This window comes from Sinohyriopsis cumingii, chromosome 3 (assembly GCF_028554795.1).
Source record: "Sinohyriopsis cumingii isolate HCF-2022 chromosome 3, ASM2855479v2, whole genome shotgun sequence".
NCBI classification, from domain to species: Eukaryota; Metazoa; Mollusca; class Bivalvia; order Unionida; family Unionidae; genus Sinohyriopsis; species Sinohyriopsis cumingii.
The window spans coordinates 28,694,341-28,721,216 of NC_142963.1; the positions used below are offsets into that span (position 1 = coordinate 28,694,341).

Below are 26,876 nucleotides of genomic sequence, written 5' to 3' on the forward strand. Positions count from 1 at the left end.
TAGGAAATGAATTATCTTACCTTCCATGATTTTCGGAATATCAAAGCCAGAAATATGATGCTAGTCCATAAATTAGACACTTCAACCATCTAGACGAGTTTCATTGCCGAAACAGCGGACATGCAGGAGAGTGATGGAATCAATGTGCCCAGCCAAAGAATCACATTTGTCAGACTTTTGTTGAACAATGAGTTAGAACTAATGTTACTGTTCATTATTATAAGTTCTTGGTTATGTAGAATTTGTTATTTTACTTTAATGTGCGAAATAGTATGCATTTGATAGGGACTATTTCTAACCATATTACGACTCATTGCATCAGCAGTACGTTGTACTCTCGCTCAATTCGCATCGAAATTCACTTGTCCGTTTCGTTTAGTTTTACTTAATCACAGGTATGAATATATAAATAAGATTAAAAGTAAAAACGCACACCATGGACATTGAGAGGACAACTTACTTCTGTCTAAATTTTGTGTGCAGAGGGATTTTTTCATGCAGTTTGAACAGTTGACTCGGTTACCGCCATGGCTAACCCTGAGAAGGACAAACACTGATTGGCTAAGGTCATGTGACCTAAATAGGAGTCTATAAATACGAGTGCAGACAGTACACTGGCAGATAGCTAGAGCGGCAAAGTATGAACATCTAAGTAGAAAAGAATTTCGGCAAACCATCACTTATATATATTTTTACACAACCGATATTAACTTTGGCACTTTGAAATCCCAGAACTGAATCAAATTGTTATGAGAAGTTTTAAATAGATTTATTACATGATTGCCATTAAATTTAAATTCTTTAGAATTACTATATAATTCTTTATAAAGCTGCTATCTCCCACCACACTGCTCAAGTACACTAGTACCTAAATTATAGTTTTTATTGAGATCACGCTACCATGTCAGAATATATCATAGTCAATCCAATATTTAGCTGTTAATATACACAGAAATTTAATAATAGAATTAATTTTACCATAATATGGTGTATTATTTTCTTTTAGCATTTAGACAATTAAGTCTGATTTATATTATCAAAAGTCGATAGTGTTGTGACGAACACTGTGTTTATGTAAAGTCACTATGCCATATTGAGAAGCATGTTCTATATCACCTTCATTATTTACTAAAAAGCATTTTTAGTCTTGAACTCTGGTCTTTTCGATACATAACACACGGGGTGTTACAATACCTTCAGAAGGAAAAATGACAACAGGATTTTCAAGATGGCCACTAGAGCACCAATATTGCAAGTAGAAGCAAAACCCTTTTCATCTGGAACCAACTAGACCAAGGGATGAATGCGAGTGTAAAATTTCATGGAAATCCTTTAAGTAGTTTAGGAGAAGTAGCAATAAGAAACTTGTGATAACAGATGGACAGACAACAGACAAAAAACCGTCCCATATGATCCTCTGGTCTACAACCAGTAGAGCTAAAAAACCAGCAAACAATGAACATGTTAATATGATCTACAACAATATAAATTACCTCATAGCATAAAGAGATTTGCCTTGCTGAAAAACTAAACAAACCTTAATTCCAGAGAAAGTATCATGGGTATACTTTAGTTTCCTCAACATGACCGCCATTAATCTATTATTTTTGATTGTACAAACTAGAAAGAAATGATTAGATCAATAAACTTATGAAATTATTCATTCTTGCCATGGGTCATGGTCCCATATCACTAAATCCACCCATGGCAGCATATCAAGTTTAAAACTGTTCCAATATTTGAAAAGTGCATCTAGTCATATCTCAGAGGTCAAGGTCTCAACCTTACTGTATTTATATACAAAGAGCATCAAACTACAAACACTGAAGACCATGATCTGCCATCATATGATGTGTCAGCAGATAAAAAGTGGACCATGTTAACCTGTGTAGTGTTTTTTTTTAAATCAACACTTCCCACTCAGCTTTAATGACACGATATTATTTTAATGTCACTTTTCACATAACTGTATTGTAGTACAATGAACTCTTGGAGAAACTGGATATAAAATGATGCAGCTACAACTGTCATCTCTTATTAAATAATGAAAATAAAATTTCTTAAACGATTTGACAACTTCAATATTAGTCATGTGATAATTAGCAAAATAAATGCACATCCACACATGAATAGACAGGCAGGATCTTTCAAGTTTTTAAAACCTGAAAACAATATTGGAAAGGTTGTTGTTGTTGTAGGGCTTAATACCATTTTTCAGCACATGATAGGCAGCTATACATGGCAGCCAGTATTAATGGTGGAGGAAGAACCCAGGAAAACCCTGGAAAGAACCACTGACCCACGAGAAGCTACTGGCAAGCTTTCTCACATACCCACAATAGCCGAATCCGAGACTTGAACCCATGCAGACAGAGGTGAGATGGCAGTGATCCATAACAGAGAGCGCTTTAGACCACTCGGCCACTTGGGCCCCCTTATTGGAAAGGTAAATTATGTAAATCAATTTTATATCATCTTCAATCTTCATACAATATTAGGCCACCATAACATGGCCAGGCCTGTAACATGTATACTTGTTTGTAAGTTGATATTTCCCTACCCCTTTGGGTTCCAAAACCCCAATTTCCCTATGACCATCATAAAAGTCAGGGTGTATTTTGCAAGTCATATACAACTAACTTGCCATCATTGTGTCAGAGTTGCACTTTGGAAAAATAAACAAGCCCAAATGGTTGGATGGATGGACAAATAGATATATTGGAGAAAGAAACACATGTCCTGTGTAAACTACAATTATATTATTAAGTGAATTACGTAACAAATAAAACAACAACTTACAATTTGTTCTAAGTAAATCCTCTAAAATCCCTAATGCTTGACATTTTAAATCCATTTATATGGTAAATCCCTTAATCCAATTATAGGTCACATACCAGTATAAAAAAATACTTCAGAATAATCCAATTCACAAAATCCCATTATATGGTACTTTCAAGTGTCTAACTAATAAACAATGAAAGTCAAGCCCACATTTTTGTGATTCAATGTATCCTATAAATGTCACTATCTAACGTCATCCGGTACAAAGTCCAAGTATTCATATTCATTCTCTGAAAAATTCTAAAATCCTCCACTATTGTCTAATCACTGCAAATTATTGTCTACACTTTGTAAATATCGTCTGATTCCATTTACATGGCTTCACTGTCACATGTGGGTGCTTTTGTAGAGACCGGGCTTGTGCTCAGTAAGTAAAACTTTGTTCATACGCTCGGTAAATCTATTAAATGCTGAATATGTGTTAACTGTGTGGCAAGATCATGGAGTTCAAATAACCACCCACTGTTACATCACACTGAGCAAGCATCAAACTCGCAGCTTGATTAAACGGTTGTCACATAGGAAAACAAAGAGATCCTGTCTTTACATGCAAAGGGATTGAAATCAAACATCACTGGAAGATGTAGAACTCTACCTGGCAATGAATAAGAACACATATTAAATTTGCAGCTCACTTTAAAGGATTGTCAACTAGAAAACAGAGTGATGCCTTCACAAGCCAAGGGCTTATTGGGTCACATGTACGGGCAGGAAACTTGGGAAATATCACTTGGAAAATAAATCTAACTTAAAGAAAAGAAAAATACAACTTTAATCAAAACTTTTTTTGTGTGCATCAAAATACAGTGCTTATACTGCAAAATGCAAATATTAATAAAAATACAGGTTGATATGGCTTGCACAACAATGGAAGTAGTATAACATACATATATATATATATATATATATATATATATATATATATATATATATATATATATATATATATATATATATATATATATATATATATACTCATTTATAAAAGTCAACCATATTTAGTAAAAATTTATTAATGCAAAGTAGGGGTCATCTTATAAGCAAGATATATAAAAAAAACTGACCTTATTTCCTTACCTTGTAAAAGCAAACTTGCATTGTTCTCTCAGTTCACAATGTTTTGCAAGAGCTGCTAATTAGATAAATACAACTTTTATCCTTTAGCATGTAGACTGCTTTACTTTCCCCAGCTGATGCTCCTTTGAGTGTCATGAATTTGATACTTGTTCATGCCATGTTGAGTCCTTTTCATCATACTGCACTACTGACACCTATTCAGTTAAGGTAATCCTTTGATGAATTTATTGCAGACTGTATGATCAAAGTGTCTCTTACAGATCCCAAGCTCAACCTTTACATACATAATGGTCCAAATTTATGAATAGTCAGTGTTCTGTCAGTTACAATGTACTTTGTCACTTTGTACATACCTTGTTGCATACATTGTGAATTGCTAAACTTAGGTACTTTCACCAGTATGCAGAAAAGAAAACGTAAGGCATACAATGGAGCATTTAAGTGGAGGGTCATAGAGGAATTCACTTTCACCTAAAATTGTGGGGTCAACTTCTAGACAAATCAACTTATAATTGAGTATATATGGTACTTGCTAGTAAACACCCACAGTAAACAACAATGATGGACACTTAACTTTGTGGAAGGTTGTATTTAATTTATCCATAATATTTTCAAAGTATTAAAATCAAAATTACTGAAGATAAAACTATTAAGTTAAAAATACTGTCATGAAACAGATAAACACAGTGAATACCACATTAACAGTGAGATGAAAATATAAAACATTTGAACTGACATAATTTTTGTGTACAGCAAACATCTAGAAATCCCAACATTACCGCATGATTTATAAAAAAAAAATTTATGTTGCTCTTATAATAAGACCCCTACAATGCATGAATCAAATTTTCAGTTAGAAAAAGTTGACTTGTAAGCAAGTGTAGATGGCAATTCAAACAAATTTTCAAACCTGATGTTTTCCACAAAGGTGTGTTATCCCCACATGCACTTATTACACATATCTGCAGAAGTGAAAAACTTACGTTTCCACTCCTCCACTGTGTGCTCTTTTTCATCTACTGTGTGATCGTAGGCAGCAGGTGAAGGCTGAAATGTAGACAAAATGTATCACTTGCTTGATTTAATTTTTTTCACCAGAAAAATGCACTCTGATGCATGGCTAAAGCTTTGATATGCTAAACATGCCTGTAGTTACTTTGCTTTGTTTAGGTACTGATAAATATTCAATTAATTTACATTTACTTGGCTGACCGTTGTAACACTATGAAAATGGAGTGATGGAATCAAAATATTAAAATGTATTATATCATATTCAAATTATATGGCAGAATTACATTTTTCCCCTCATTCTGAGGTGAAAAGTAGGGTGCCTATTATACACGCCAAGATACAATATATCTGTACTTTCATGTATAAAGATGGTTGGGGCCTGAATGTTGAACCCATGCTTGCAGCATTGCTGTAAGCCTTGTAGCCTCATCCTCAGCCCAAGGCTCAGCAAGTGCATAGCAAACAAATTGTCTTAGATTTATAATACAATATCAAAGTGAAAAATTTCATGAAAGCATTAAGAAGAAATAAACACATGAACAACTTCAAACAAATGATTAATGCAAATCTTCTACGGTGATCTTGACTCCAAGGTCAAAGGGACAAGGTCACCTGGGGATACCTGTTAATGATTTAACTTGTAAGATTTTTGTTAAATGTATTAAAAAGAAATAAAAAGTATTTGTTTCTAATGATTATCTACATAGTTATATTCAAGCGCTATCAATGTACCAAAATACTTACCAGCTGCAAGTGGTGTTTATCATCAATTGTTTGTGTAGTAATTACATAGTGAAACATACTAGTCTTACAATCAGGCTTACTAACACTCCATCTACCTATCTGTCTTTGCTTTTCTAATTATCTATGCATTATATCCATTAGCTATCATTTAACACCCTTCCTTTTGTTTCATCCATATACTAATCAACTAGCATTATTTGATACATTTTTTTTATAACTTTACTTACCGGCAATGGTACAAGTTTTAATGTGCAAGAAAGCCAAAAAGAAAACAAAATAAGCTGTTTATTTGTAAAATAAATAAAACAATTCCTCAAGAAAACTTCCAATATTTTATATTATCTTTCTTTAACATTCAATGTGGTATTGAGTTGTTAAATTTTTTGGCAATTTCTCCAAGGCAAGCTGATTATTTTATAACATTTGTCCAATCCTGTAAAGGTAAAATGGACAAGACATTCACATGACTAGAAATATCAGCAACTTGTAATGTGCAAGTCAGTATTTTTGCAAAACTTAACGTGTTATTTATAATCTACTGAAATGCTTAACATTTAATTTTAAACTTTAAAAGTTACTGACCATGTGATATCTAATATTGTGTTCAGTCATTTCATTACAATTCAAAGTGGAAGAAACAATGCTAATACAGTTATTTGAAATGATGCTAATAATCAGTCATGCTGGACTGAGTCCACTAAGCAAGGAATGCTCCAGTTGTTTATGTCAGGTGATGTTTTGAGGGACTTTGGTCTATTTAAGGTGTTAAAATTTCATGATAAACATGAAGTAACAGAAGTTATGTTATCTTCCCCAAACTAGTCAAGGCACACATAGGACAAAAGGCCCCACTTCCAGGACTGTCATGCTAGACTGTTATAGGAATGTGGATGTTTAATCCAATGATGTTTACTGTGCCATCAAATCAGGGATATTATTGTTACTACATTCTGTTCAAAGTTTATTCCAAAATTATAACAGTTACATATACATTTCTTGAAACTGGAAAAACAAATTAAATAATTTTGATAAAGTGTCTCCTTTCAAAGATATCAAAGCCTAGTTCAGCCTCAAAGGATCTTCCAAACAGAGATCATTGCTGACAACACTGAGTGTCAACTCATAATCTGAAAATACTTGTAGCTATGGAAACAACAGAATTCACTATGTGACAACCATGATATCGAAGAGGAATATCAGTTTCTTTTAGTGTGCCCAGTATATTCTAACCACATGTCAGCTTAAATTAAAAAGTACTTCTGGAACAAACCACACTTATATAAATACATTCAATTGTTAACTTCCAATAATACAGCAATATGTACATTAGAAGAGGTTGTTTATGAAGGATTTAAATAAGAGATATTTTCATTCGAGGACTGTGGTGGAAAAACTATGCACAATATCTGTAAATTTATAGAATTTTTAAATAATTAGGTTAACCGTTCAATTCCTAATTATATTCTCTACATGTGTTTTACAGTACTGAACATTCCAGTGTATCCAAATCCAAGAAAATCATGTGTTAAAAATATTCTAAAAATAGATTGGGTCTAATTTCATAATAAATGTCAGCCAAGTCCTTCAGGGATATTTTTTATACATGGAACAGAATAGGCTTTTATATCTGATGAAAAAAAATGTGTTTGAAATATTGCTGCTAAGTTTCAAAACAATTTGTAGATTTCTTTCTTAGATCTTGGACAGAAAGCCATTGTTTTCTTTCTCAATATCTGCCCATTCTGGATGTTTACTAACTAGGAAAGGTACCACATGTATGAATTAATGGGCATTGAGCCTATTTTCAGAAAGGCCTATTGCCATGATCTTCACCATTTTAACTGGAAATGTATCTACTTCACACACACTAGTTTCATTATATTATTTCAGAGTAGTGCTTGATGCCTGATGGAAGCGTATGAATATTCACCCAAAATAAATCACACCATCTGCCTCAAATGCTGAATCCTGACACTAGACTCACAAAGGAATTAACTGTCATCTAGCAGCAGGGAAGTTCTACAGACCAGACTGTTCCGCCAAAATAAAGCCTCCTACGAGAACTTTCTCCGTAGAAGCCTCAGATTTCAAAAATAAGCCTTCCCACGAAAAATAATTTGCGTAAATTCGTTCCCGATTGCAATTTTTGTGTGCAAAATCGATGATTCTGGACAAGTAAAAAACAAAGATTTTAGGGGGGGGGGGGAATTTATTCTGGTGTTTTTTTTGCACAAAGGATTTGGCTGCGGATCCTAATTTTACGTCGCATTAAAACAATATAGTTGAAAATAATATGAGTCCGAAAGCTAGCACAGTTGGAGAGCCTCATTCTGCCAGATTAGCGCGAGAGCAATTAGCGGCATTAAAGAAGCTTATTCCGACAAAACAATTATTTAAGAGAAATGTTCGTGGTTACGAAGATGTGCAACATGGAATCTCCGAGGTATCGTCGAAATGGTTGAAGCCAGTTACCGGAACAATCGAGCAAGTTGTATTTGGTGACGAAAAAGATCCAGATACCAGGAAAAAGGGAATTTTTCCCATGTTGAAAGGTATTGAGGAACAATCACGAACATTACCCGAGCGATTAGCAATAGCAGCAGCAGCACAACAGGGGCAACTTGCAATTGATTCTGGAGCAAGTAAGGGAAAACCTAAAGTAGGAAAACCTGTAATGATAAAAGGGAAGTATAATATCGATAATTTAAGAGAAAATTTCACCGATGAGGGATGGGAAATAATATCACAACCGCTCTCGACACTGTATAACATAGATGAGTTTGGCCAATTTGCGGAAGATTATTTTGTCTCTCGAAATGAATATTTGACTGCAATAGGAAGAAAAAGATATGCAACTCGTGACAGTTGGTATGCTATGTTATATAAAATTTATGCGGAAAAAACACATGCGAGTGAGGTAACGGATCCACTTTACAGAAGATTTTTATCAGAAGCAAGAAGTACACAAAAATATAATAAGCAACAAGCGGAAGAAAAAAAACAACAAGCGAAAGAAGAAAAGAAGCAGGCGAAAGAAAGAAGACAACAGGAGAAGGAAGAAAAAGCTAAAACACGGAAAAGAAAAGTAATACCACAGGAACCAATAATTCAACCACAGGAAGAAGATATTCAACTAGAGGAATTAGGAGCTAGACCAAAAGAAAAAATTCCACCTCAGAAAAAAGAGAGAAAATCAAAAAAGAAAAAAGATCAGAGTGATCAGGAACCAGTAACTCAACCAAGCAAATATAAACCATCTGTGTACAATGGCTCATTAATAATTGATCCTAAATTACCCGCAGATATTTATTTGAACAAAGAATATATGGATTTAATCGATAATGATATTAAAAAAATGGTAGTTGCTGCGGATGATTCTCCGAAAACTAAAAATTTATTTTTGAAAAAAAATATTGCTGATAAAGTCGGAGAAATTGATTGGCAGGCGATAATTTATTTTGGTAGTTTAGGAAAACCAATAGTTTACAATGATGAAAATTTTGCAAAATTTTTATTGGAGGTTGATCAATTCAAATCAACAAAAGCGGCAGAGGCAAAAAGTCCACCATCTACTAGAGAAAAAGCGACAGAGACAAAAAGACCACCATCTACTAGAGATGTTTATACGTTAGTCAGGCCCATCACCCGCCCTTCAGAACCATTACCCCCCTTCGACCCCAAACTGACAAACTGGAAGGGTCCCGTACTTTCCCCCAAATTAAGATGGGGTATCAAGCGCGAGGGGTGGGCACTTAGGGGTTCCCCTTCACCTCCACCAGAAATATATTCACCAATGTCGTCTGATTCGCCAGGTCCATCGTCAGATGAATCAGAACCAAAAACAGGAAGCGGATATACAATTTGCCCTGACAGTGTTGTCAACGATGTATCTCGCCTCGAGGTATTAATCGGAGGAAAACGAGCCGGAAATAACTCTCGCGAAGTAATCAACGAAGCCTCAGATATTTGTCAGCGGTTATTCCGCGGTGGCATCATCAATTCTCACATTTACAAGGAACTTGTCGATGAACTCATCGATTAAAACAACATAATTGAAATAACATGATTGTTCACAAACATCAGCGCAGACCCAAACAGGTCCGCATAGTAAACTCTAGATTGCCCGTGTACAAATATATACACGGCAATGGATTGGCGATATCATTGGAAGTCTCGTTACGCGAATAATACCTAAAATCGGACCCGTGGTCAAACAGTTCGGGTTAAAAGCAATAGGAAAGATTGGCGAGACTGCCATTTCTGGTATCGGTAATTTGGCCAGCAAGGGCTTCAATGTTGTCAAAAGTAAAATATTAAATTTAATGCGCAAAAAACAACCCGTCAAATTACCTAGCACCAGAGAAATGCCACCCGAAATCAGCAAAGCCATAAACGACGCGGCAAATAAAAAAATAAACGATCTAGCACAGGAAGTTGCTAAGACAAATCTAGCGCAGGAAGTTGCTAAGACAAATCTCGCAAATGAAGTTGCTAATACAAGTTTTATTTCAGGCAGTGGTCTTCGTTTTAGATGATATTCTTAATAATAAATGTTCGCATAAGTGTCAAATGAAGTGTTCGACATGGACGAGCCCGTAGGAAGAGACACATCCGTGCGAGATTTCCAGTATTTCTCGTACGATGCAGTTGAACCAAATACATCTAATCGCTTGGAAATTCAAGTTCACGATACAACAAGATATTTTCTTCCATCTGAGGCATATATCGAAGTTACCGGGGAAGTTGTTAAAGCGGATAATACCGCCTATGCAGCAGATTTTAGAGTCGGATTTGTTAACAACGGTATTATGGCGTTATTCAAGAGCGCAACTTACATGATTGATGGAAGAGAGATTGAGTCAATTACCAATGATGTTGACTTAGCAACGACGATAATAGGCCTAGCTAGATACTCGGATGATTTTACTAGATCAGCTGGTCCTAGTATGATGTTTGCCAAAGATAATTCTGATCGTCCCGATAGTAGGCCGCTTGACATCAGACAACCCAATGATCGCACCGGTCCTCCAGCCGCCCCCTTTGCAAATCTCCAAGATCTCCCTGTTGGCACTAATAATGATTATAATCTTGGATTTGCCACGCGAAAATCTATGCTGCAAGGAGCTCGCAGAAGATTCTCTTGTGCTATTCCGTTATCCCATATATTCGGATTTTGCAGGCATTTCAGAAAAATTATCTACGGGGCGAAACATACCATAACACTTATCAGAAAAGGAAATAGCGATGATGCTATCTGGCGAGAAGGTAATATCGATTACGCTACTAACATGATAAATGCTCTCGATGCGGGAAATGCCGGCCAGGTAAAATTACTTAAATTTACCTTGTGGATGCCAGCGATAACTCCATCAATAATCGAAGAAGAAAAATTATTGTCATTTATGAACCAAGGCGGTAAATCTGTCATGTCATGGCTAACAACAACAACAGATTCCATAACTACCGATATTGATGGTGATTTTACTTGGCGTATTGCATCGCAGCAAGGTACCTCTGCACCTAGGCATATCTTTATCGCTTTTTTGCACACGCGAAGATATCATCAATTATACAGCCATATGATATTCGATAGTATCAACGCAACAAACGTGTCACTGAGAGTAAATGGCCAACAAGAACCATCAGAGGAAATATCAATTAATTTTGACAACTATTCGACAGCTCGCGCGTATTATCGATTGCTAAGTTTTATGGGTCGCGATCAAAATATCGATACCGGATTGCAAATATCACAGCTAGATTTTAATACTCGCTATCCTATATACTACTTTTCCCTGGAGCATCTCGACCTGATAAAGCAATCCGTTGTTGATATTCATTTCAAAGCCAGAATTCGCACAGGAAATAATTTATATAGAGCAGTTGCGGTTATTCTCAGCGATAGAACAATGATCTTGGAGGGAATCAGCGGCAGAATGAGAGTCATCGATGCTCCTGTCGAGAACATGTGACAAATTCCAAATTTAGATTAAGCGATTATTAATATGCCATATGAACACGTCAGTGTAACTCTGACCCCAGGTCAGATGAAAAAACTCCAAACAGCGATATCAAAGCGATGCGGTATGAAATTAACACTGAAAAACGATCAGATTCACGGTGGGCCTAACAAACTATCACTAACTAGAGGTCAATGTGAACGATTTACCAAGGCCAAATCAGCAAATTCCGGTGTTCATGTGAGCCTTTCTATAGGCGCCATCAGAGACATGGTCAAAACAGGCGGTATTTTTCCTCTGTTTGCCGCTCTTCCGGGACTGCTAGCTGGGATTCTTCCGGCAGCCGCAAAAGCAGTAGGATTAGGTGCGCTCGGAGGTATAGGTTCCAAATTAGCACAAAAAGTGATGGGAGGAAGATACGGTAAAAAAAAGGGGAACGGCCTTTATCTAAGACGCCCCCCATACGGATCCGGCCTAAGATTAGCACGCCCCTATCAAATTTAGATCTACTTAGCGAAGCAAAGAATAAAAAAATAAAATTTTTCAGAGGCGTATTTATGCGGGATCAACTACCAGAAAAACCAAACCCTACCGAGACGGGAATAATAAATCTCGATAAAAATACCGGCCCTGGCACGCATTGGGTTGCCTACGCGATTAATCCTCGCGAAGTCGTTTACTTTGACTCATATGGATTAGCACCACCAAACGAATTTATCAAATACGTGTCTTCGCTGAGACTTCCGGTTTGGTATTCGACTCTTCCAACACAAACATTAGCGGATCCACCGATATGCGGTCCAGAGTCAATTAATGTTCTTGACGCAATTTCAAAATCATCCGGCCCTTATAACAAAATTTTATTTGAATATACCGTAGATAAATATCATGGTTGACATTTACGGTAGATCGCTCTTTAGGAAGGAAAAAACAGAAGCAGGCGACATCGATACATCAAAATTTGCAACCAAGAGTGATATTAACAATCTCCTATCGCTGTCAGAAGTAGATCCTGGCGAGGTTGCTGTTTTTCAAAATACCGAGGGAAGATTACACACCAGCAACGTGAAAATAGCTGATATAATCAAGCGAGACGAATATAATGATCATATCAGTCAATTTACTCGTCAATCAGAATTAGTGTTGAAATCTATCGCTGATATCGCCGATATTATCGCAGAGTTCCCACCAAAGGCCGATCTCGTGGATATAAAACAAAAAAATAGCGAGTTATCAGCGGCGATGCTTCTAAAGTCCGATAAGGCATCACAGGATGATTTCCAGGAAAAAATAACAAAAAGATTTAACAAGCTAAATAATGATCTTAAAAAACTCGAGGAGGTATCAAAAAATCTCAGTAAAAAACGCGACGAGGATATAAAAAAATTCATCGATACCTCCTCAACTACACACAGCGATCTCAGTGAGAAAATAAAAAAAATCAACGAGGAAATTACTAATATTCTTGCCGAAATTAACGAAGTAAATATCTCATTGGGTCAGAGAACAACAATCGATGATCTCAACAAAAAAATCAGCGAGGAAATTAATAAACTCAGCGATGTTGTTGTTCCCGAATTTACCAAGGGGTTTAACGCGGCGCGTGAATCGACAGATGAGAAAATAAAAAAAATCAACGAGGATATTAACGCGGTACGTGAATTAGCGCGTCAAAAGGTCGATACATCAGTGTACGACAGAGCTATTGACCAAAAGATCGATAGATTCGTTTACGCCACTGATATACCAAAATTGAGCTCGGATCTTCTCGACGCAACTACAAAAATTAACGATATCAACACAAAAATATCGTCAATGAATATCCCAAGATTGGCGAAAATTTATGTGACAAATAAATTGATAGACAGAATTATGCGATACAATCTAACATTTGTGTTAACCATGAATGATTTTATCTGGACACCCGAGAATAACACATTTAGCTTTACCGCGCCAATTGCTGGCTCATATCGAGTACATATTATCTCCGATATAAAATTTAAGGTACAACTGGAACAGAATTATAAAATTTATGAATTCTGCCCTGGATTTTTTATTATTATTTCGTTAAGTGAATATAGCAAAATAACATTCACACTAGAACCGCCAGACAGAACCACCATGGGATCAGTGTATTATTCTGTAATTTTCGAATTTTTATCCGAACATACGCCATATTATCCGTAATTGTTATCGTAGATACTAATAAATGACCGCATCTGACTACCGTTACAATCAGGCGCGTTCATGGCAGGATTCGTTAAAAAAGCTCCTCGACGAATATCAAACAAAAATAAAGAAATACCAGCGTAGATTAGTTACCATTGACGTCGCTGTGTACGCGGTATCTGCGGTAGTCGCTGGTGCTGGAATAATTTTATCCGCGGTAACAACGATAGCGCCGATCGTAGCAACGATAATAATCTCGTCAACAACGACAATCGCTGGTGTTCTCAATATCGTAGCGAAAAAGATATCCTCGTGCACGAGTGAAAAGTTATCATTGTACAAGAATAAATTATCCCAGGTCAACGACGCGTATTCGAGATTATCATCGCTTCTTTCTGAAAGTCTCAACGATAGCGTTATCTCCGATCCAGAATTTTCGGCAATGATCAGTATTTACTCGGAGATTGAACAAATGAATATTAATAATGTCCGAACTAGCCCAGATCGTGACAAACACGACACCGCCGACAACAACACTAATATCGTTAAGCTCCACCAAACCTGAATTTAGCATCAATTTTCCAACACCAATCAGCGTCAAAGAAATTGCGTTAACACAATTGCGTGTCTACAATAGCTGGCCCAATGTTAGATCGAAATCATTTGGCAAATTATTATCAAACAATTCACTTGTTTTTGCCAACAAAAACAAACCCGATGGAACACCTGATTGGATCGTCGTTGGCATACCAACAGGCAGTTACGAAATTGAGCAACTAGGTAAGGAATTTACCAGTAGAATATCAAATATAACCGGCGATGCTACCCCGGGAATAAAGATATCCTCGCATGATCCAACGCTGTCATCGATGATAGAAGTGAAATCACCGTACATGGTAGATATTTACCAATCATCGATTAGGACCATATTAGGTTGGCCTGAAATCGCACCTCTGGCAAAACCAGAAAAATCTGATTTTATTATTCCAGGTTGGTACGAGGAAGCTCCTCCAGAGCAACCGGAGCCAAAAAAATCAGATTTTACCACCGACGAAGGATGGTACGGAGATATCAAACACAAGTCTCTAATCCACACTGCCATCAGCTTCGTGAACATCCACAAATTTAACATGTTAATGTTCGCTTTTACTTTTAGGGACGAAAAAATTCTCTCGTGGTTGGTTCTTCCCAAAATTCCCCCCGGTGTGAAAATCTTCGACGCTACCCACATTAACAGGAAAATATTCCCCATAGAAGGCATCTCGATAAGAAGAACCATCAACGAATTTAATCAAGAACATAAATTACATTTAAATTTATTGCGGGAATCCTTTCATGAATGCATCTTAAATAAATCAGGCTCATGTAGCGAAATTATCGGACGCGTGAAAATTTTAAATCAACTCGCGAATGATGTTGAATATTATCATGGTATGTTTATTCAGGCGATAGTCGACGATATATCAATTGCCGATTATGTTCTTCCTATTAGCAAATTCGAGTTGATCAGAAATTCAGGAGAAAAACAAAAATTCATGAGAGTATTTGGTTTAACCGAGGAAACGCTACCAAATTTCAAATTTCCCGATTATGATGTTGATAAAATGAGAAAATCTGTTACTGATACCATCGATGATTTATTTCCGAAGTTACATGCCGCGTGGACTAAAAAAATACAATCAGAATCGATTCTCAAACACAATAACGATCCCGCCGGGCAGGGGCGGCATATCTCGCCAGGTATCGTTAACATAACGGAAGTTATCGCGATTTATCTTCACGCGGATGTTGTCGAGGGCAGCTACAATGTTGATTCGTCAGAGTCAAATCAGGCGCAGCAGGGATTTATATTGTATTCGTTTTCACCTAGCGCCTCTCCTGGTTATTTGATAATAAAGGAGCCAGTGAATCCGTTTTACCTAAGATGTCATAATCGATTGTTGTCAAGGATAAATTTCAAACTAACGGATCAGAAAGGAAATTTGCTTGATATACGCGGGGAAACGATAAGTATCAATCTGCTGGTAAAATCATAGATTTTCAAATCTGTCTGCCAGGGAAAAACAGGCCAAAAAAATAAATAAAAACCGGGGAAATTTTCAAAATTAATATATTTTTTTAATTTTTGTTTTTTTTTGTTGTGGAAATCTTCAGGATTCCCTAATTTTGCTCTCATCGACAAGTTTTTTCAGCTGTCTGACGCGTGAACTTGTAATTTTTCTTGATTCATATGCTTCTGATAAAATCAATCTAGCTTTTTCCACTAGCGTAGATAATTTAACAAAATCCTCGATTTGATCATCGCTGACAGTCGCAAGTGATTGATACATGGCAATTTGGATCTTTTTTATTAATTTGTACTCTGACGGCAGCGTGTATTTGTATTCGAGTTTTCCCTGAACAATCGTCTCGAATTCGGATCGGATTTTATTCGTGTCTAGATCCGATGGAAGATTTATTTTTTTCTTTCTCAGATCATCGATGGCTTCGATGATGTTATTTATATTTTCTTCGTCCATTATATAATTTTTGTAATATTCAATTAATTTTCTTCGGATATTATCGGAATATAGTAAAACTCGATCCATTCGCCAAATTCATAGGAAAATGCTGCGTTGATTATTTTTTCTGCCGCGCGTTGCACCGATGCTTGATTAATACCAAAATACCTTGCGGCGGCGTTCATCGACGTGAATACAATTTCTTCATTTGTTTCTCGATTTAATGATTTTACCGCCTTAGCTGATCGATATCCGCCATTAAATTTACAATTTACACTTTGAGTTACAGCCCGGAGATTGGATAGTTTGTTGTTAAGTTTATTTCCGTCAATGTGGTCGATAACAAGACCGATTTTTATTGGTCCGTGATAACACTCGTATACGAACCTGTGACAGAAATAAGTCGTATATCTTCGTTTTTTATCATTACCGACGGTAATTTTGAGATATCCAAATCTATTAACACTACCGACTTGATTTTTCGTTTTGATATTTCTGACAACACCATCCGAAGATGCTTCATATCCATCAATGGTTGGATGAGATCTATACTCGTGCGTGATTGTTGCTGGAGGAATCGTCGATTTCAGTTCCATATACAATATTCTGTTTGTTTAAATCGTAATTTGTCTTGAATCGATTAATATAATCTTCTTCGCATGTTATTATCGACGAGGATTTTTTTCGTAATATCGGCGTAATTCTCGATAATTCTTTCCTCCACAGGATAAACACAATCGAGTCTTTCCTCGAGTGCCAACTTGGCAAACTAAACACCGTTGTGGTCCTTTACTGCCTCGTCGAATCGCATATATGTGAGCACCACAATAATCACCTCTGCAGGATTTGTCGCATGATTTTGTTGATCCGATTGGTATCCATTTGCACTGCATATTATAATTTAGATATTTGTCTAAAATATAATAATGGATGCATTTGATCTTGATGAGGCAGAATATATCATTCCCGAGGTTGATCGTGCCAAGAAGGAATTCTTCGATGATGGAGCGGTTCACACTTGGTCGACTTGGAAAACTAACTCTGTTGATGCTACGATGAATCTGGAGCGAGCGAAGAAGATAATCGAGCATATAAAAAACGAACATAAAGAAGAACGATTTATCTTCGGAATAAAATTTATTGCACAAATGCCTGACGACACTTGGATCATTCGCGATAAACGAGATCCTGTGCGTGGCAGTAAGAAAAACGTTATTCTTGATAAAAATTCGAAGCCAGGATTATTATTGGGAATCGATGGTCCTTATTATGCCAGGGCATATCCATCTAGTGCTGTTGTTTATGGAATTTATCGGCTAAATAATAATCCTGACATGAAAAATCTACCTGCGATGAAAGAATCACCGATGATAAATTGCGTGGCTGAGCGTGTTATCGAGCACATGAAAAACGCTCGTCGTGGATCTGGTCTGACCCAGTTGAGGTTGAATAAAATTAATTCATGGGCGAAGACAGTTGTTGATGGCGCATCGATTGACGATGTTGCTGCGTTGAGTAAGAAACTTAAATTTCCTATCACGGTGAAAACGCTATCAGGAGAAATATTATATTCGTCGCCGTATAGATCTCGAGGAGTTCCAATCGAAATTATTGATCATAATTCACATGCGTGGTCGCAGTCGGTAATGATATTCCCGCGAGATCGTGCTGTTAAATTTTATCCCGTTGATGGTGCAAAGGACAATTCCGATGCCATGTTCAGATATATCAAAATATTAGCCGCGTCTGATCCGATATCGGTTTGGTTATTCTCGAGCGAAGAAAAATACGATCAGTTTATATTGCCGCGCGGAGATATTTACCGTGATGAAAAATTGCATGAATCGATGAGAAATATCGCGGTGAAATATTCGTCAAATCCTGATCAGTTATTAACGAACTGCTTTACTGTTCCGTCTGTTGCTGCTCACGCTGCCAGAGAAAGAAATTCGTGGAAACCTACAAGGAACGAATACCTCACTGATATTCAACTTAGTTGTATCGAGTATGGCCATGGCGGATTGTGGAATACCAAGTATTATTTCGAAGATATGATATCCGTTGATATGAGCGCGTGCTATCCTGGAAGTTTCCTTGGATATGGCGATTGTGCAGATTATTTTGCTAAATTTGGCCATCCCACCAGCGAGATGACGAGAGTTGCAATTAACGGGCCGTTGCCAGATTTTGTTATGACCGGATTCGCTTGTGTCACTTCATTCGAGTTTGCTGAAAATTTACATAAAATTTGTTATATTTGGTTTGGTCGGCATTTATCTCAACGCAGATGGGTCCCTACGGTGTTGTTGAGATATATGCTGGATTCGTCAATGTTAGTATCGTTGACGGTGAGCGAGGCAATTATATCATACAGGAAACAAACTGAAGTGTGGTTGCCGACGGATTGTGAAAACGCGAAAGATATTGGAAGAAAAATAATTGGCAAATTTACTCAAGGAGGATCCGTTGATCATAAACACCGACACGCTAGGTTATTTATCAATGATGCCGAGATGGATTTTATTATTGCCGATACGGTATCGCGAGGAATATTCTGCAACAGAGAAAATATTATTATTGACGGAGTAAAGTTGGGTACCGTAATTAGCTATCTCGATGGAGAATCAGCGCAGTATACGCATTTGAGATCATCGATGCTCGCTTATGTGAGTATAAATTTACTGTCGATGATAAATAAATTTTCTGATATCGCGGTAAGGGTCGCAACGGACTCGTTTTATATCGATAAGAAATACCAGTATAGGCTGGATAATTTAATCGCCGATGGCTCTTGGGGAACTTGGAGGATAAAAAACGAGGATATCCTAGATTATTGTGAAGACGCCGATGTCAAAGATTGCGATAAATTTCATCGAGATAAATTTGAGGAAATATCAACGGCTGCATCTGCATTTGACCCGATTTCACGTAGTAAATTCGTTTACATGAATGGTCCTGGTGGTAGCGGTAAAACAACGCGAGCGATAAATTTATTTGCGAAATCTGATATGATCGTGTTGACTCCAACTCACAGATTAGCGCGAGAAATAAGGCAACGCGGCGTTGATTCTTGCACGTATCACAGTTATTTCAAATACAGCGGTGGATTATGGGATTCGGCTCGTATGGGAAATAAATATATCAACAGAATTATAATATTTGATGAAATTTGCACAGTAAATTTAGTTGTATTAAAATCGTTCCTGATCTGGCTGGAGGAGAAAAATACCGCCGTGGTAATGTGCGGAGATCATGGCCAGCCTGATCCTATTGATGGAGAATCTCCTCACGAATGGCTCAGGAACTTCGTTGATTATTATGAGGAAATCGACGCCGATTATAGATCCGATGATATTTTACTGACTGAATTTAAGAAAATAATTCGATTACAACTGAATAAGTTTCAATGCAATGTGATGAGAAGAATAATCGACGAGACTCCGATGGATATTTTTCTAAATTTGTGGCGTCCCGATCATCTGATCGTTGCTAGCAGAAAAATTGTTCGCGATATTATCCAGGATATGTTATTCAAGCTTCATTGCGAGAACATTCCAACATTACAGGTGCCGTTGTGTTACAGGCCCGCTGATACCAGGAAACAAAATATCAGTGTTACTTTACCCTGCGGAGAGGAAAAGATCTTGGTACTGAATGATATTATTCTTGTTGATATTAATCTTGTTAATGACGCGATAAACACAGAAAGATCGCCATGGAAACTAGGATATGCAACAACGATACATTCATCGCAGGGATTAACCGTGGATGGCCAAGTTTGGATTGTCGATGATAGAATTTCCTGGTCAAATTTAGTGTATCTGGCCGTGTCAAGAGTAAGAAAATTATCTCAGTTAGGTAGAATTCGGTTTCATATTAATGACGCTGGCGGTAGTTGAGTATCTTTCGGTATTATTTGTAATTCTTCCTTGGTAAATCCGCGTTGTGGCGCTTGCGAATCTAGAAAATAAATTGCTGGTCTCCCTGACGATCTTGTTACGGCTGATATTTTATGTGTTGTAACGCTCCAATTTGGATCGGTTGCTCTTTTTCTTCCTCCTTCGGCCTCGCCTTCTTTATATAAATACCTGACAGTGACGCTACCTAGCACAGGCGGAATTGTGGAATCTCGCTTTAGAGGTATATTCGATTTTGTAATTGCAATTGCGGGTTTCATTGCTATTGTTTGAGTTACTTCGTTATTTAACGCGTTAATCACATGAGGCAATCTTGATACCCAATCATGAGATCGATTATCTTGAATAAATTCACGCGCGTATTGGTATCCGAATAATCGTTCTGCAAGAGTTTTGTTGAATCTCTCAACGATAGCTTGATTGTGATGAACACCTACAATACCGCGACGGATTTTAACATTATTCTTTTTCATCAGTGAAGTAACCGCGCCAAGAAATTCTCGACCTGGATCAACCTGGAGAAGCTTCGGCCATGTTAATGGAGATCGTGAATAAATTTCGCTAAACGCCTTAGCGATCTCCGTTGCTGTTTTATTCGATAACGGCTCGGCTTCTTTATACCTGCTGGCGATATCAACGACTGTCAAGACATATTTATATGTGACTCCGTCGACGGTATCATAAGGAAGAAACATTAAATCAGCCTGATGGACTTCATTAGGGACACTGACGGTGAAACTTGCATATGGTATTTTCTTAGGCGGAGGAAGATATATTTGCCAGACTGCCTGTTTCGATAACCACGATTCAGCGGTGGATTGTTTTACTTTAGCGGCTTTAGCGAGTTTGGCAATTGCTGATTTTCCTCGCCAGAATCCTCGCGGAGAATAATATATCTGCTCCATTATTATTTACCAGCACCGAATACTAATTTACCTTTCATTGCGCCTTTTATCAACCAAGTTGCCAATTTTTCTTTGAAACTTTTGTCAGGAATCGCGTCTATTGCATGAATTAGCCTAATATCAGCGAGATGTCTTTGTTGTAAATCCCCGCTACGATACGCAAGATCGTGATAGTAACACGCGTTATCGATGGCGTTTACTGGATCTTCGCTGGGATTTGGTTGATTATTATCGTTGAGTCTTATATCGAGCCTCGTACCAGGTCCGCAGTAATTGTATCCTGGTAGATGCTTTTCTCCGGGATATTTCGCCCAGGGCAACCCGGGTAGATTTTTCATTGAGGCGGTAATGTCTCCTCCGGTTCTTCTATTTTTTTTTTTACAAATCTGAACTTGCGTGTCTTACAAACTTCGCATTCTCCTGCAATTGCGTTTCTGTTATTGCGTGTGACGATTTCGGTTGGATTTATCGTAGCTGTGCGCGTGCGACATTTAACACAATATAGATCCATATATTCTAGTAACATGAATGTAATTGATTTTTCAGCCACGAAGCGACGCGAGCAGGTGAAACACAACGCGGTATTACCGAATTCGATAAGGATGATAATTATTGGCCCGTCTGGTTCTGGAAAGACGCAGTTGTTGCTAAATTTGATAATGCGATGGCTAAAATGGGATAAGTTGTATTTGGTTGCGCCATCCGTTGATGATCAGCGATGTTATCAAGTGCTAAAGGAATTTAGCGACAATACCGACGAAGGCACAATCGAATTCATCACAGACATCAATGAAGCTCCATCAGTGGAAAATTTAGATGGCGATGTTAATAATCTTGTTGTTTTCGATGATGTTATGCTGGATAAGCAAACTAATCCGGCTAGGATATTCTCGCGTGGCCGACACAAGAACACCGATGTGATTTACGTGACGCAGCGATATACGCAAATTCCAAAGGTAATTAGGGACAATTGCAATATCTTATCAGTTTTCAATGGCGTCGATACTCACACGTTGAGAAATATTCATCAGACCTGGTGCAACGGCGATATGGACATAAACAAATTCAAAAATTTCTTCAGCCGCGCCCAGGCAACACCACATGGTTTTATCACGATTAATCTTCATGATCCGCGTAGTAGATATCGAATCGGTCTCGATCAAATTTATTCATGAGACTTGCAGCCAAATCCTTTGTGCAAAAAAAACACCAGAATAAATTCCCCCCCCCCCCTAAAATCTTTGTTTTTTACTTGTCCAGAATCATCGATTTTGCACACAAAAATTGCAATCGGGAACGAATTTACGCAAATTATTTTTCGTGGGAAGGCTTATTTTTGAAATCTGAGGCTTCTACGGAGAAAGTTCTTGTAGGAGGCTTTATTTTGGCGGAACAGTCTGGTCTGTAGAACTTCCCTGCTGCTGTCATCTATTTCTAATCACACAATAACTTTGCCTCTTGTTGTTAAAGAAAATGTTACAAAAAATGTTTTCTTCCTATAATTTGTGAATTTCATGATGCTAATTGCAAATTTATGAGCACAAACCACCATTCTTAATGATAAAATAACATTATTTGATCCATGATTTTTTCTGCCTATGGGTAGCAATCAGGATTAGTTGGCACTTTGATTTCATCATCTTCTAAATGACCTTGATATTCCAAGGTGTTGGAGGGAGGGCAAAGCAACAAAAACCATTCCAGATCAAAGACAGGTCACTGATTGGCGTGGTTTTGAGTCTGAGACAAGAGATATAGGTTTGTGTTCAATCTCGCTGGAAAAAGATAAACCATGGGTCAAACCTGACCACTAATTTGACTGAAAATTGGGGGTATATAGATAATCCTGGGTGAAATGCTTCAATCCAGCATGATAATGAATTCAATGGGACACAGAAACTAACTGGGATGTTAAGACTTGAATGTTATTTTCCCACTGCTGCCACCACCTGAGAAAATCCCAAGAAGGCAGAGATCTGGAGACTTGATCCCTTCCTTGCCTTCAGAGGTAAATGACAACAGTAGAAGTGTTGAAAAGAATCAGAATGCCCTTCCCAAATCACTTAATGTCATGACAAAAAGGCACTCACTTTGATTTTCATCTCTAGGAGATTAGCATGCAAGAACTGGTTCTTAAAGAACTAACCCTCGCTTGTTAATGAAAGTAGAGATCCTTGCCAGTTATACTGGCATCGATGTAGAGATGGGTATCCTTGCCAGTTATACTGGCATCGATGTGAATCAAATTTTCTAGCATCTGGTGCTGAAAGAGAACACCTGCCACAAGTTACAGGAGGTCCTCCCATCAGTTGAGATGGAGTCTCATGTAGTCTAAAATTTGACTGTTGGTCCATTGGACAAAGCAAAGAATGTCTGTCAGTAAGGGTTTCAAATGTAGGTGGTCCAAGGTGGGAAGATACATAGCTGCATTCCTGTGCTGACATTTAACTCTACAAGAGGACAGGAGACACCATGATGACAATTATCAAAATACATCCAATAGAGAGATGAAACTAATTCAGAAATCTTTTCAAAGATATGTCCAGATTAGTGAAAAGCCATAAAAAGACAAAACTAGATGGCCTTGTTGAAAAGAATCCAAGATAAATAAAGAACTAAATGTGGGATTACGTGCGCTTGCAAAAATATATGTCACAAAGTTATTTTAAAGGATAATGTCCAGGAATATTGAAGTGGATGTGATATTGAAGGACAGAACCATGTAAGGAATGTGTGCCTCATGAAATGATGGCAGGTCATGAGAATCAGAATATGAAGACAAACATTTTGAAAATCTCAGCTGACTAGAGAAGGTCCCTCTTTAACAGTGTTGTGGGTAGACCTCAGGGTCTCTATTCTTGGATTGGATGCCTGTGTGTGCTGATAGGCAAATGCAAAAATGTTCTGAATAATCTCTAATGCCATTTTCTGGAGGAGGGTTTATGCTGAGTTGCTGAAGTCTTTCTCCCACCCAAATATTGGTAAAGGGCAGCATAAACAGGTTGTCATTTGCTGCAGGAAGAAGGGTAGCGAGAAGATGAACTGGGCTGAAACTTTTCCTTCTCTCCTTGGACTGTGTTGACTCTTCCTCAGAGATATATGGTATCACAAGGAAAAGGAAACTGACATAACCAGTACTGCGATGCAATAGAACAACAACTGGTGATGGTACTACACAATTCCTGAGAATAAAAAGATCATTTACTTGCAATAAAATTCACTAAAGGTTGAGTACTGGAATGTACTGTACCGATCTGTTGCTTACTGTATGACAAAATAAACAACTTAAGTGCAAATTATTTGTCTACAGGGCAGACAGTGAAATTCAATAAAGAAATTGATGGAGTATACATTTGTGATGAGAAAACTCCTTAGAATTGTACAAACTTGTGAAAAAACAAAAATTTAAGGTGTTTCTAAAGATTCTTAACACATCACACTTACAAAGCATGAAGTGAAGTCGTAACACACACTAACTTCTCTAACCAAAGAGATTTACCATTCTGTGGCTAAAACAAGCCATAAGATGTTTTCAGCATCATTTTTCTTTTTACTTGGGAGGTTTTGATTTGCCAGGAGGTAGATATTCTAACATATTAGACTGGATAATGTATATGAACACGAAATATGTGTAAATGCTGCATGTACACCCTACAAGTAATGTTGTTGCTGCTTTGGAGTTTAACACTATTTCTTGGTACAAGACAGGCTATACATGATGGCCAGTATAACTGGTGGAGGAAGAACCTGTGAAAACCCACGTAAGAACCACCAACCCATGGGAAGTTACTGACAAGCTTTCTTGCATACCAACACTAGCTGAGCCAGAGACTCAAACCCACATAGTCCAAGGTGAGATGGCAGTGACCAGAAAAAGGAAAGTGCTTTAGACCCAGGGTTCCTAAAAGTGTGGGTACAATTGAACACTCTTAAACTTCTGAAGATTTAACTCTTTACCTTCTGCAAGTACTTGCTGCCCTGGCTACTAAGCCTGATAAGCAGCCTGCCTTCTAGCAGCAGTTTGTAGGCTGAACCCCAGAGCATCATAATAGCTGCCTGAGTGGGAACTTCTCGAGTTATTTACATTTTCTGTATCGATTTTGTCCCATGCAAACTATGTAATTTAATGAAAAATAAAATTTTAAACACTTACCAATGTTTTGTGCTACTCATTTCCACCAACAAGTACATATAATCCACAGGAATCAATGTTTATATTCACATAGTTATAATAAAAAAATATATCTCAATATATCTGGGTTTAAAATGTATATTAGATTACTTTTCTCACCACTATTTTGCACACCAATGTGTCCACTATTTTATTGCAGATTTGGTAATTTTTTATGATACTGCCTGAAGCACGTAAAAAGAAATCTATCTCCCTTGCATTTTCTTATAAAAGAAATGTTGGCCCTGAAACTGCTGTAAAGTCGTCCACATTTACCGGTCTCAAGTGTTCTGACCAGATTTGATTGTCTTGCGTTTCATCCTTGGATTCAGATAAATCTGAAATGTCAGGTGTCGAAACAGGACTTATGCTAATGTCCAATCCTTCATCTTGAATCTGGTTTAAATCAATATCATCACTTTCAAATCCTTCAAAACTTCCATCAGAATCATCGTCGGAATACATGAATGTTGACATTTTGTTTTACTGTCACCATTGACCTCGTTTTCAATAGAATTTCCTGCTTATATGCTGTAAAACTACTAATAGAATACGTTCATCATTTTATGTAAGGACTATTTTCATTGGCTAAATATTATAAAAGAGAATGGATGTTTGTAATTTCATCCAATACAAAGCTTTAATATGAAACATCTATATGCGTATCTGGGGTTTCCCAACCCTTGGCCAGAAACGCATGTATGAGCCAGCCGGGACAGAGATAGTATTATTAGCAGCTTGTATATGCATCTCTCGGGTTACAAGGCTATTTTTATGATTGCATATATGTGTTAACAGAAGGTAAAGAGTTAAATGACAATAAAAACCTAATTTAGGTCTTATCATACTGAAAGTTTTTTAAAAACCCGACCCACAATGTACACAAATTTTCAATACATGAAATCTTTCAAAAGGTATTTCTGGGTGAAAACTTCATAATGCTGGAGCGAAGTTTTAAGTGACACAGAATCTATAGGTTATCTTTGTCAAACTTTGACAAGAAAACAGTGAACCAAAGGTACTTTAAAACTTATTTAGTTGAACAAAATTTATTCTGTGGGAACCAAATTTACGATATATGGAGCTGAAGGATATGACTACAACTAAATGTCCCCTCCACTTAATATGACGGGGGCATAACAAACAGGTTTCAAAACACAATACATACAGACACAAATTATCAAACCAAAACAAACTATAAAATTACTGAACCAACAAATATATTTCTTTACCCCATTGACTTCTGAATCATCATACCACACATTTATGTAGGGATGCATCAATGCCTCATCAACTGATATTCTCTTTTCTGGGTCAACAACAAGCATTTTTGACAGCAAATCTCTTGCCATTGTGGACCTCAGCCCTGGATGTTCTGCACTGTCAGGGGGAAATAATACATCTGGGAACAGTTTTTCGAAGCTGTAACCTGGATACTTGGGCCTGTTTTCTACATAGTTGCGTACTGTTGGTTGTAACCTTTTCATAAAATCCTGAGAGGGTGTACCAAGTTGTTCTATTATTTTATTCCACTGATCAATATCTATTCCTGTGGTTAAGGAAATCTAGAGGTATATGTG

The 26,876-nt window shown here is 37.3% G+C and overlaps 1 protein-coding gene across 2 annotated transcripts in view; it reads right to left on the bottom strand.

The window, feature by feature from the left end:
* The window catches only part of LOC149802602 (stress-activated protein kinase JNK-like), a 100,236-nt gene that overhangs the window by 13,387 nt on the left and 59,973 nt on the right, over nucleotides 1–26,876 (bottom strand). For both annotated transcript variants that reach the window (XM_089951883.1, XM_089951882.1), the window contains 2 exons: nucleotides 26,529–26,839; nucleotides 4,902–4,965 (listed from right to left, as the gene is read on the bottom strand). In XM_089951883.1, coding sequence (XP_089808009.1) covers nucleotides 4,902–4,965; nucleotides 26,529–26,839 — 375 coding nt within the window. The remainder of the gene's footprint in view (nucleotides 1–4,901; nucleotides 4,966–26,528; nucleotides 26,840–26,876) is intronic.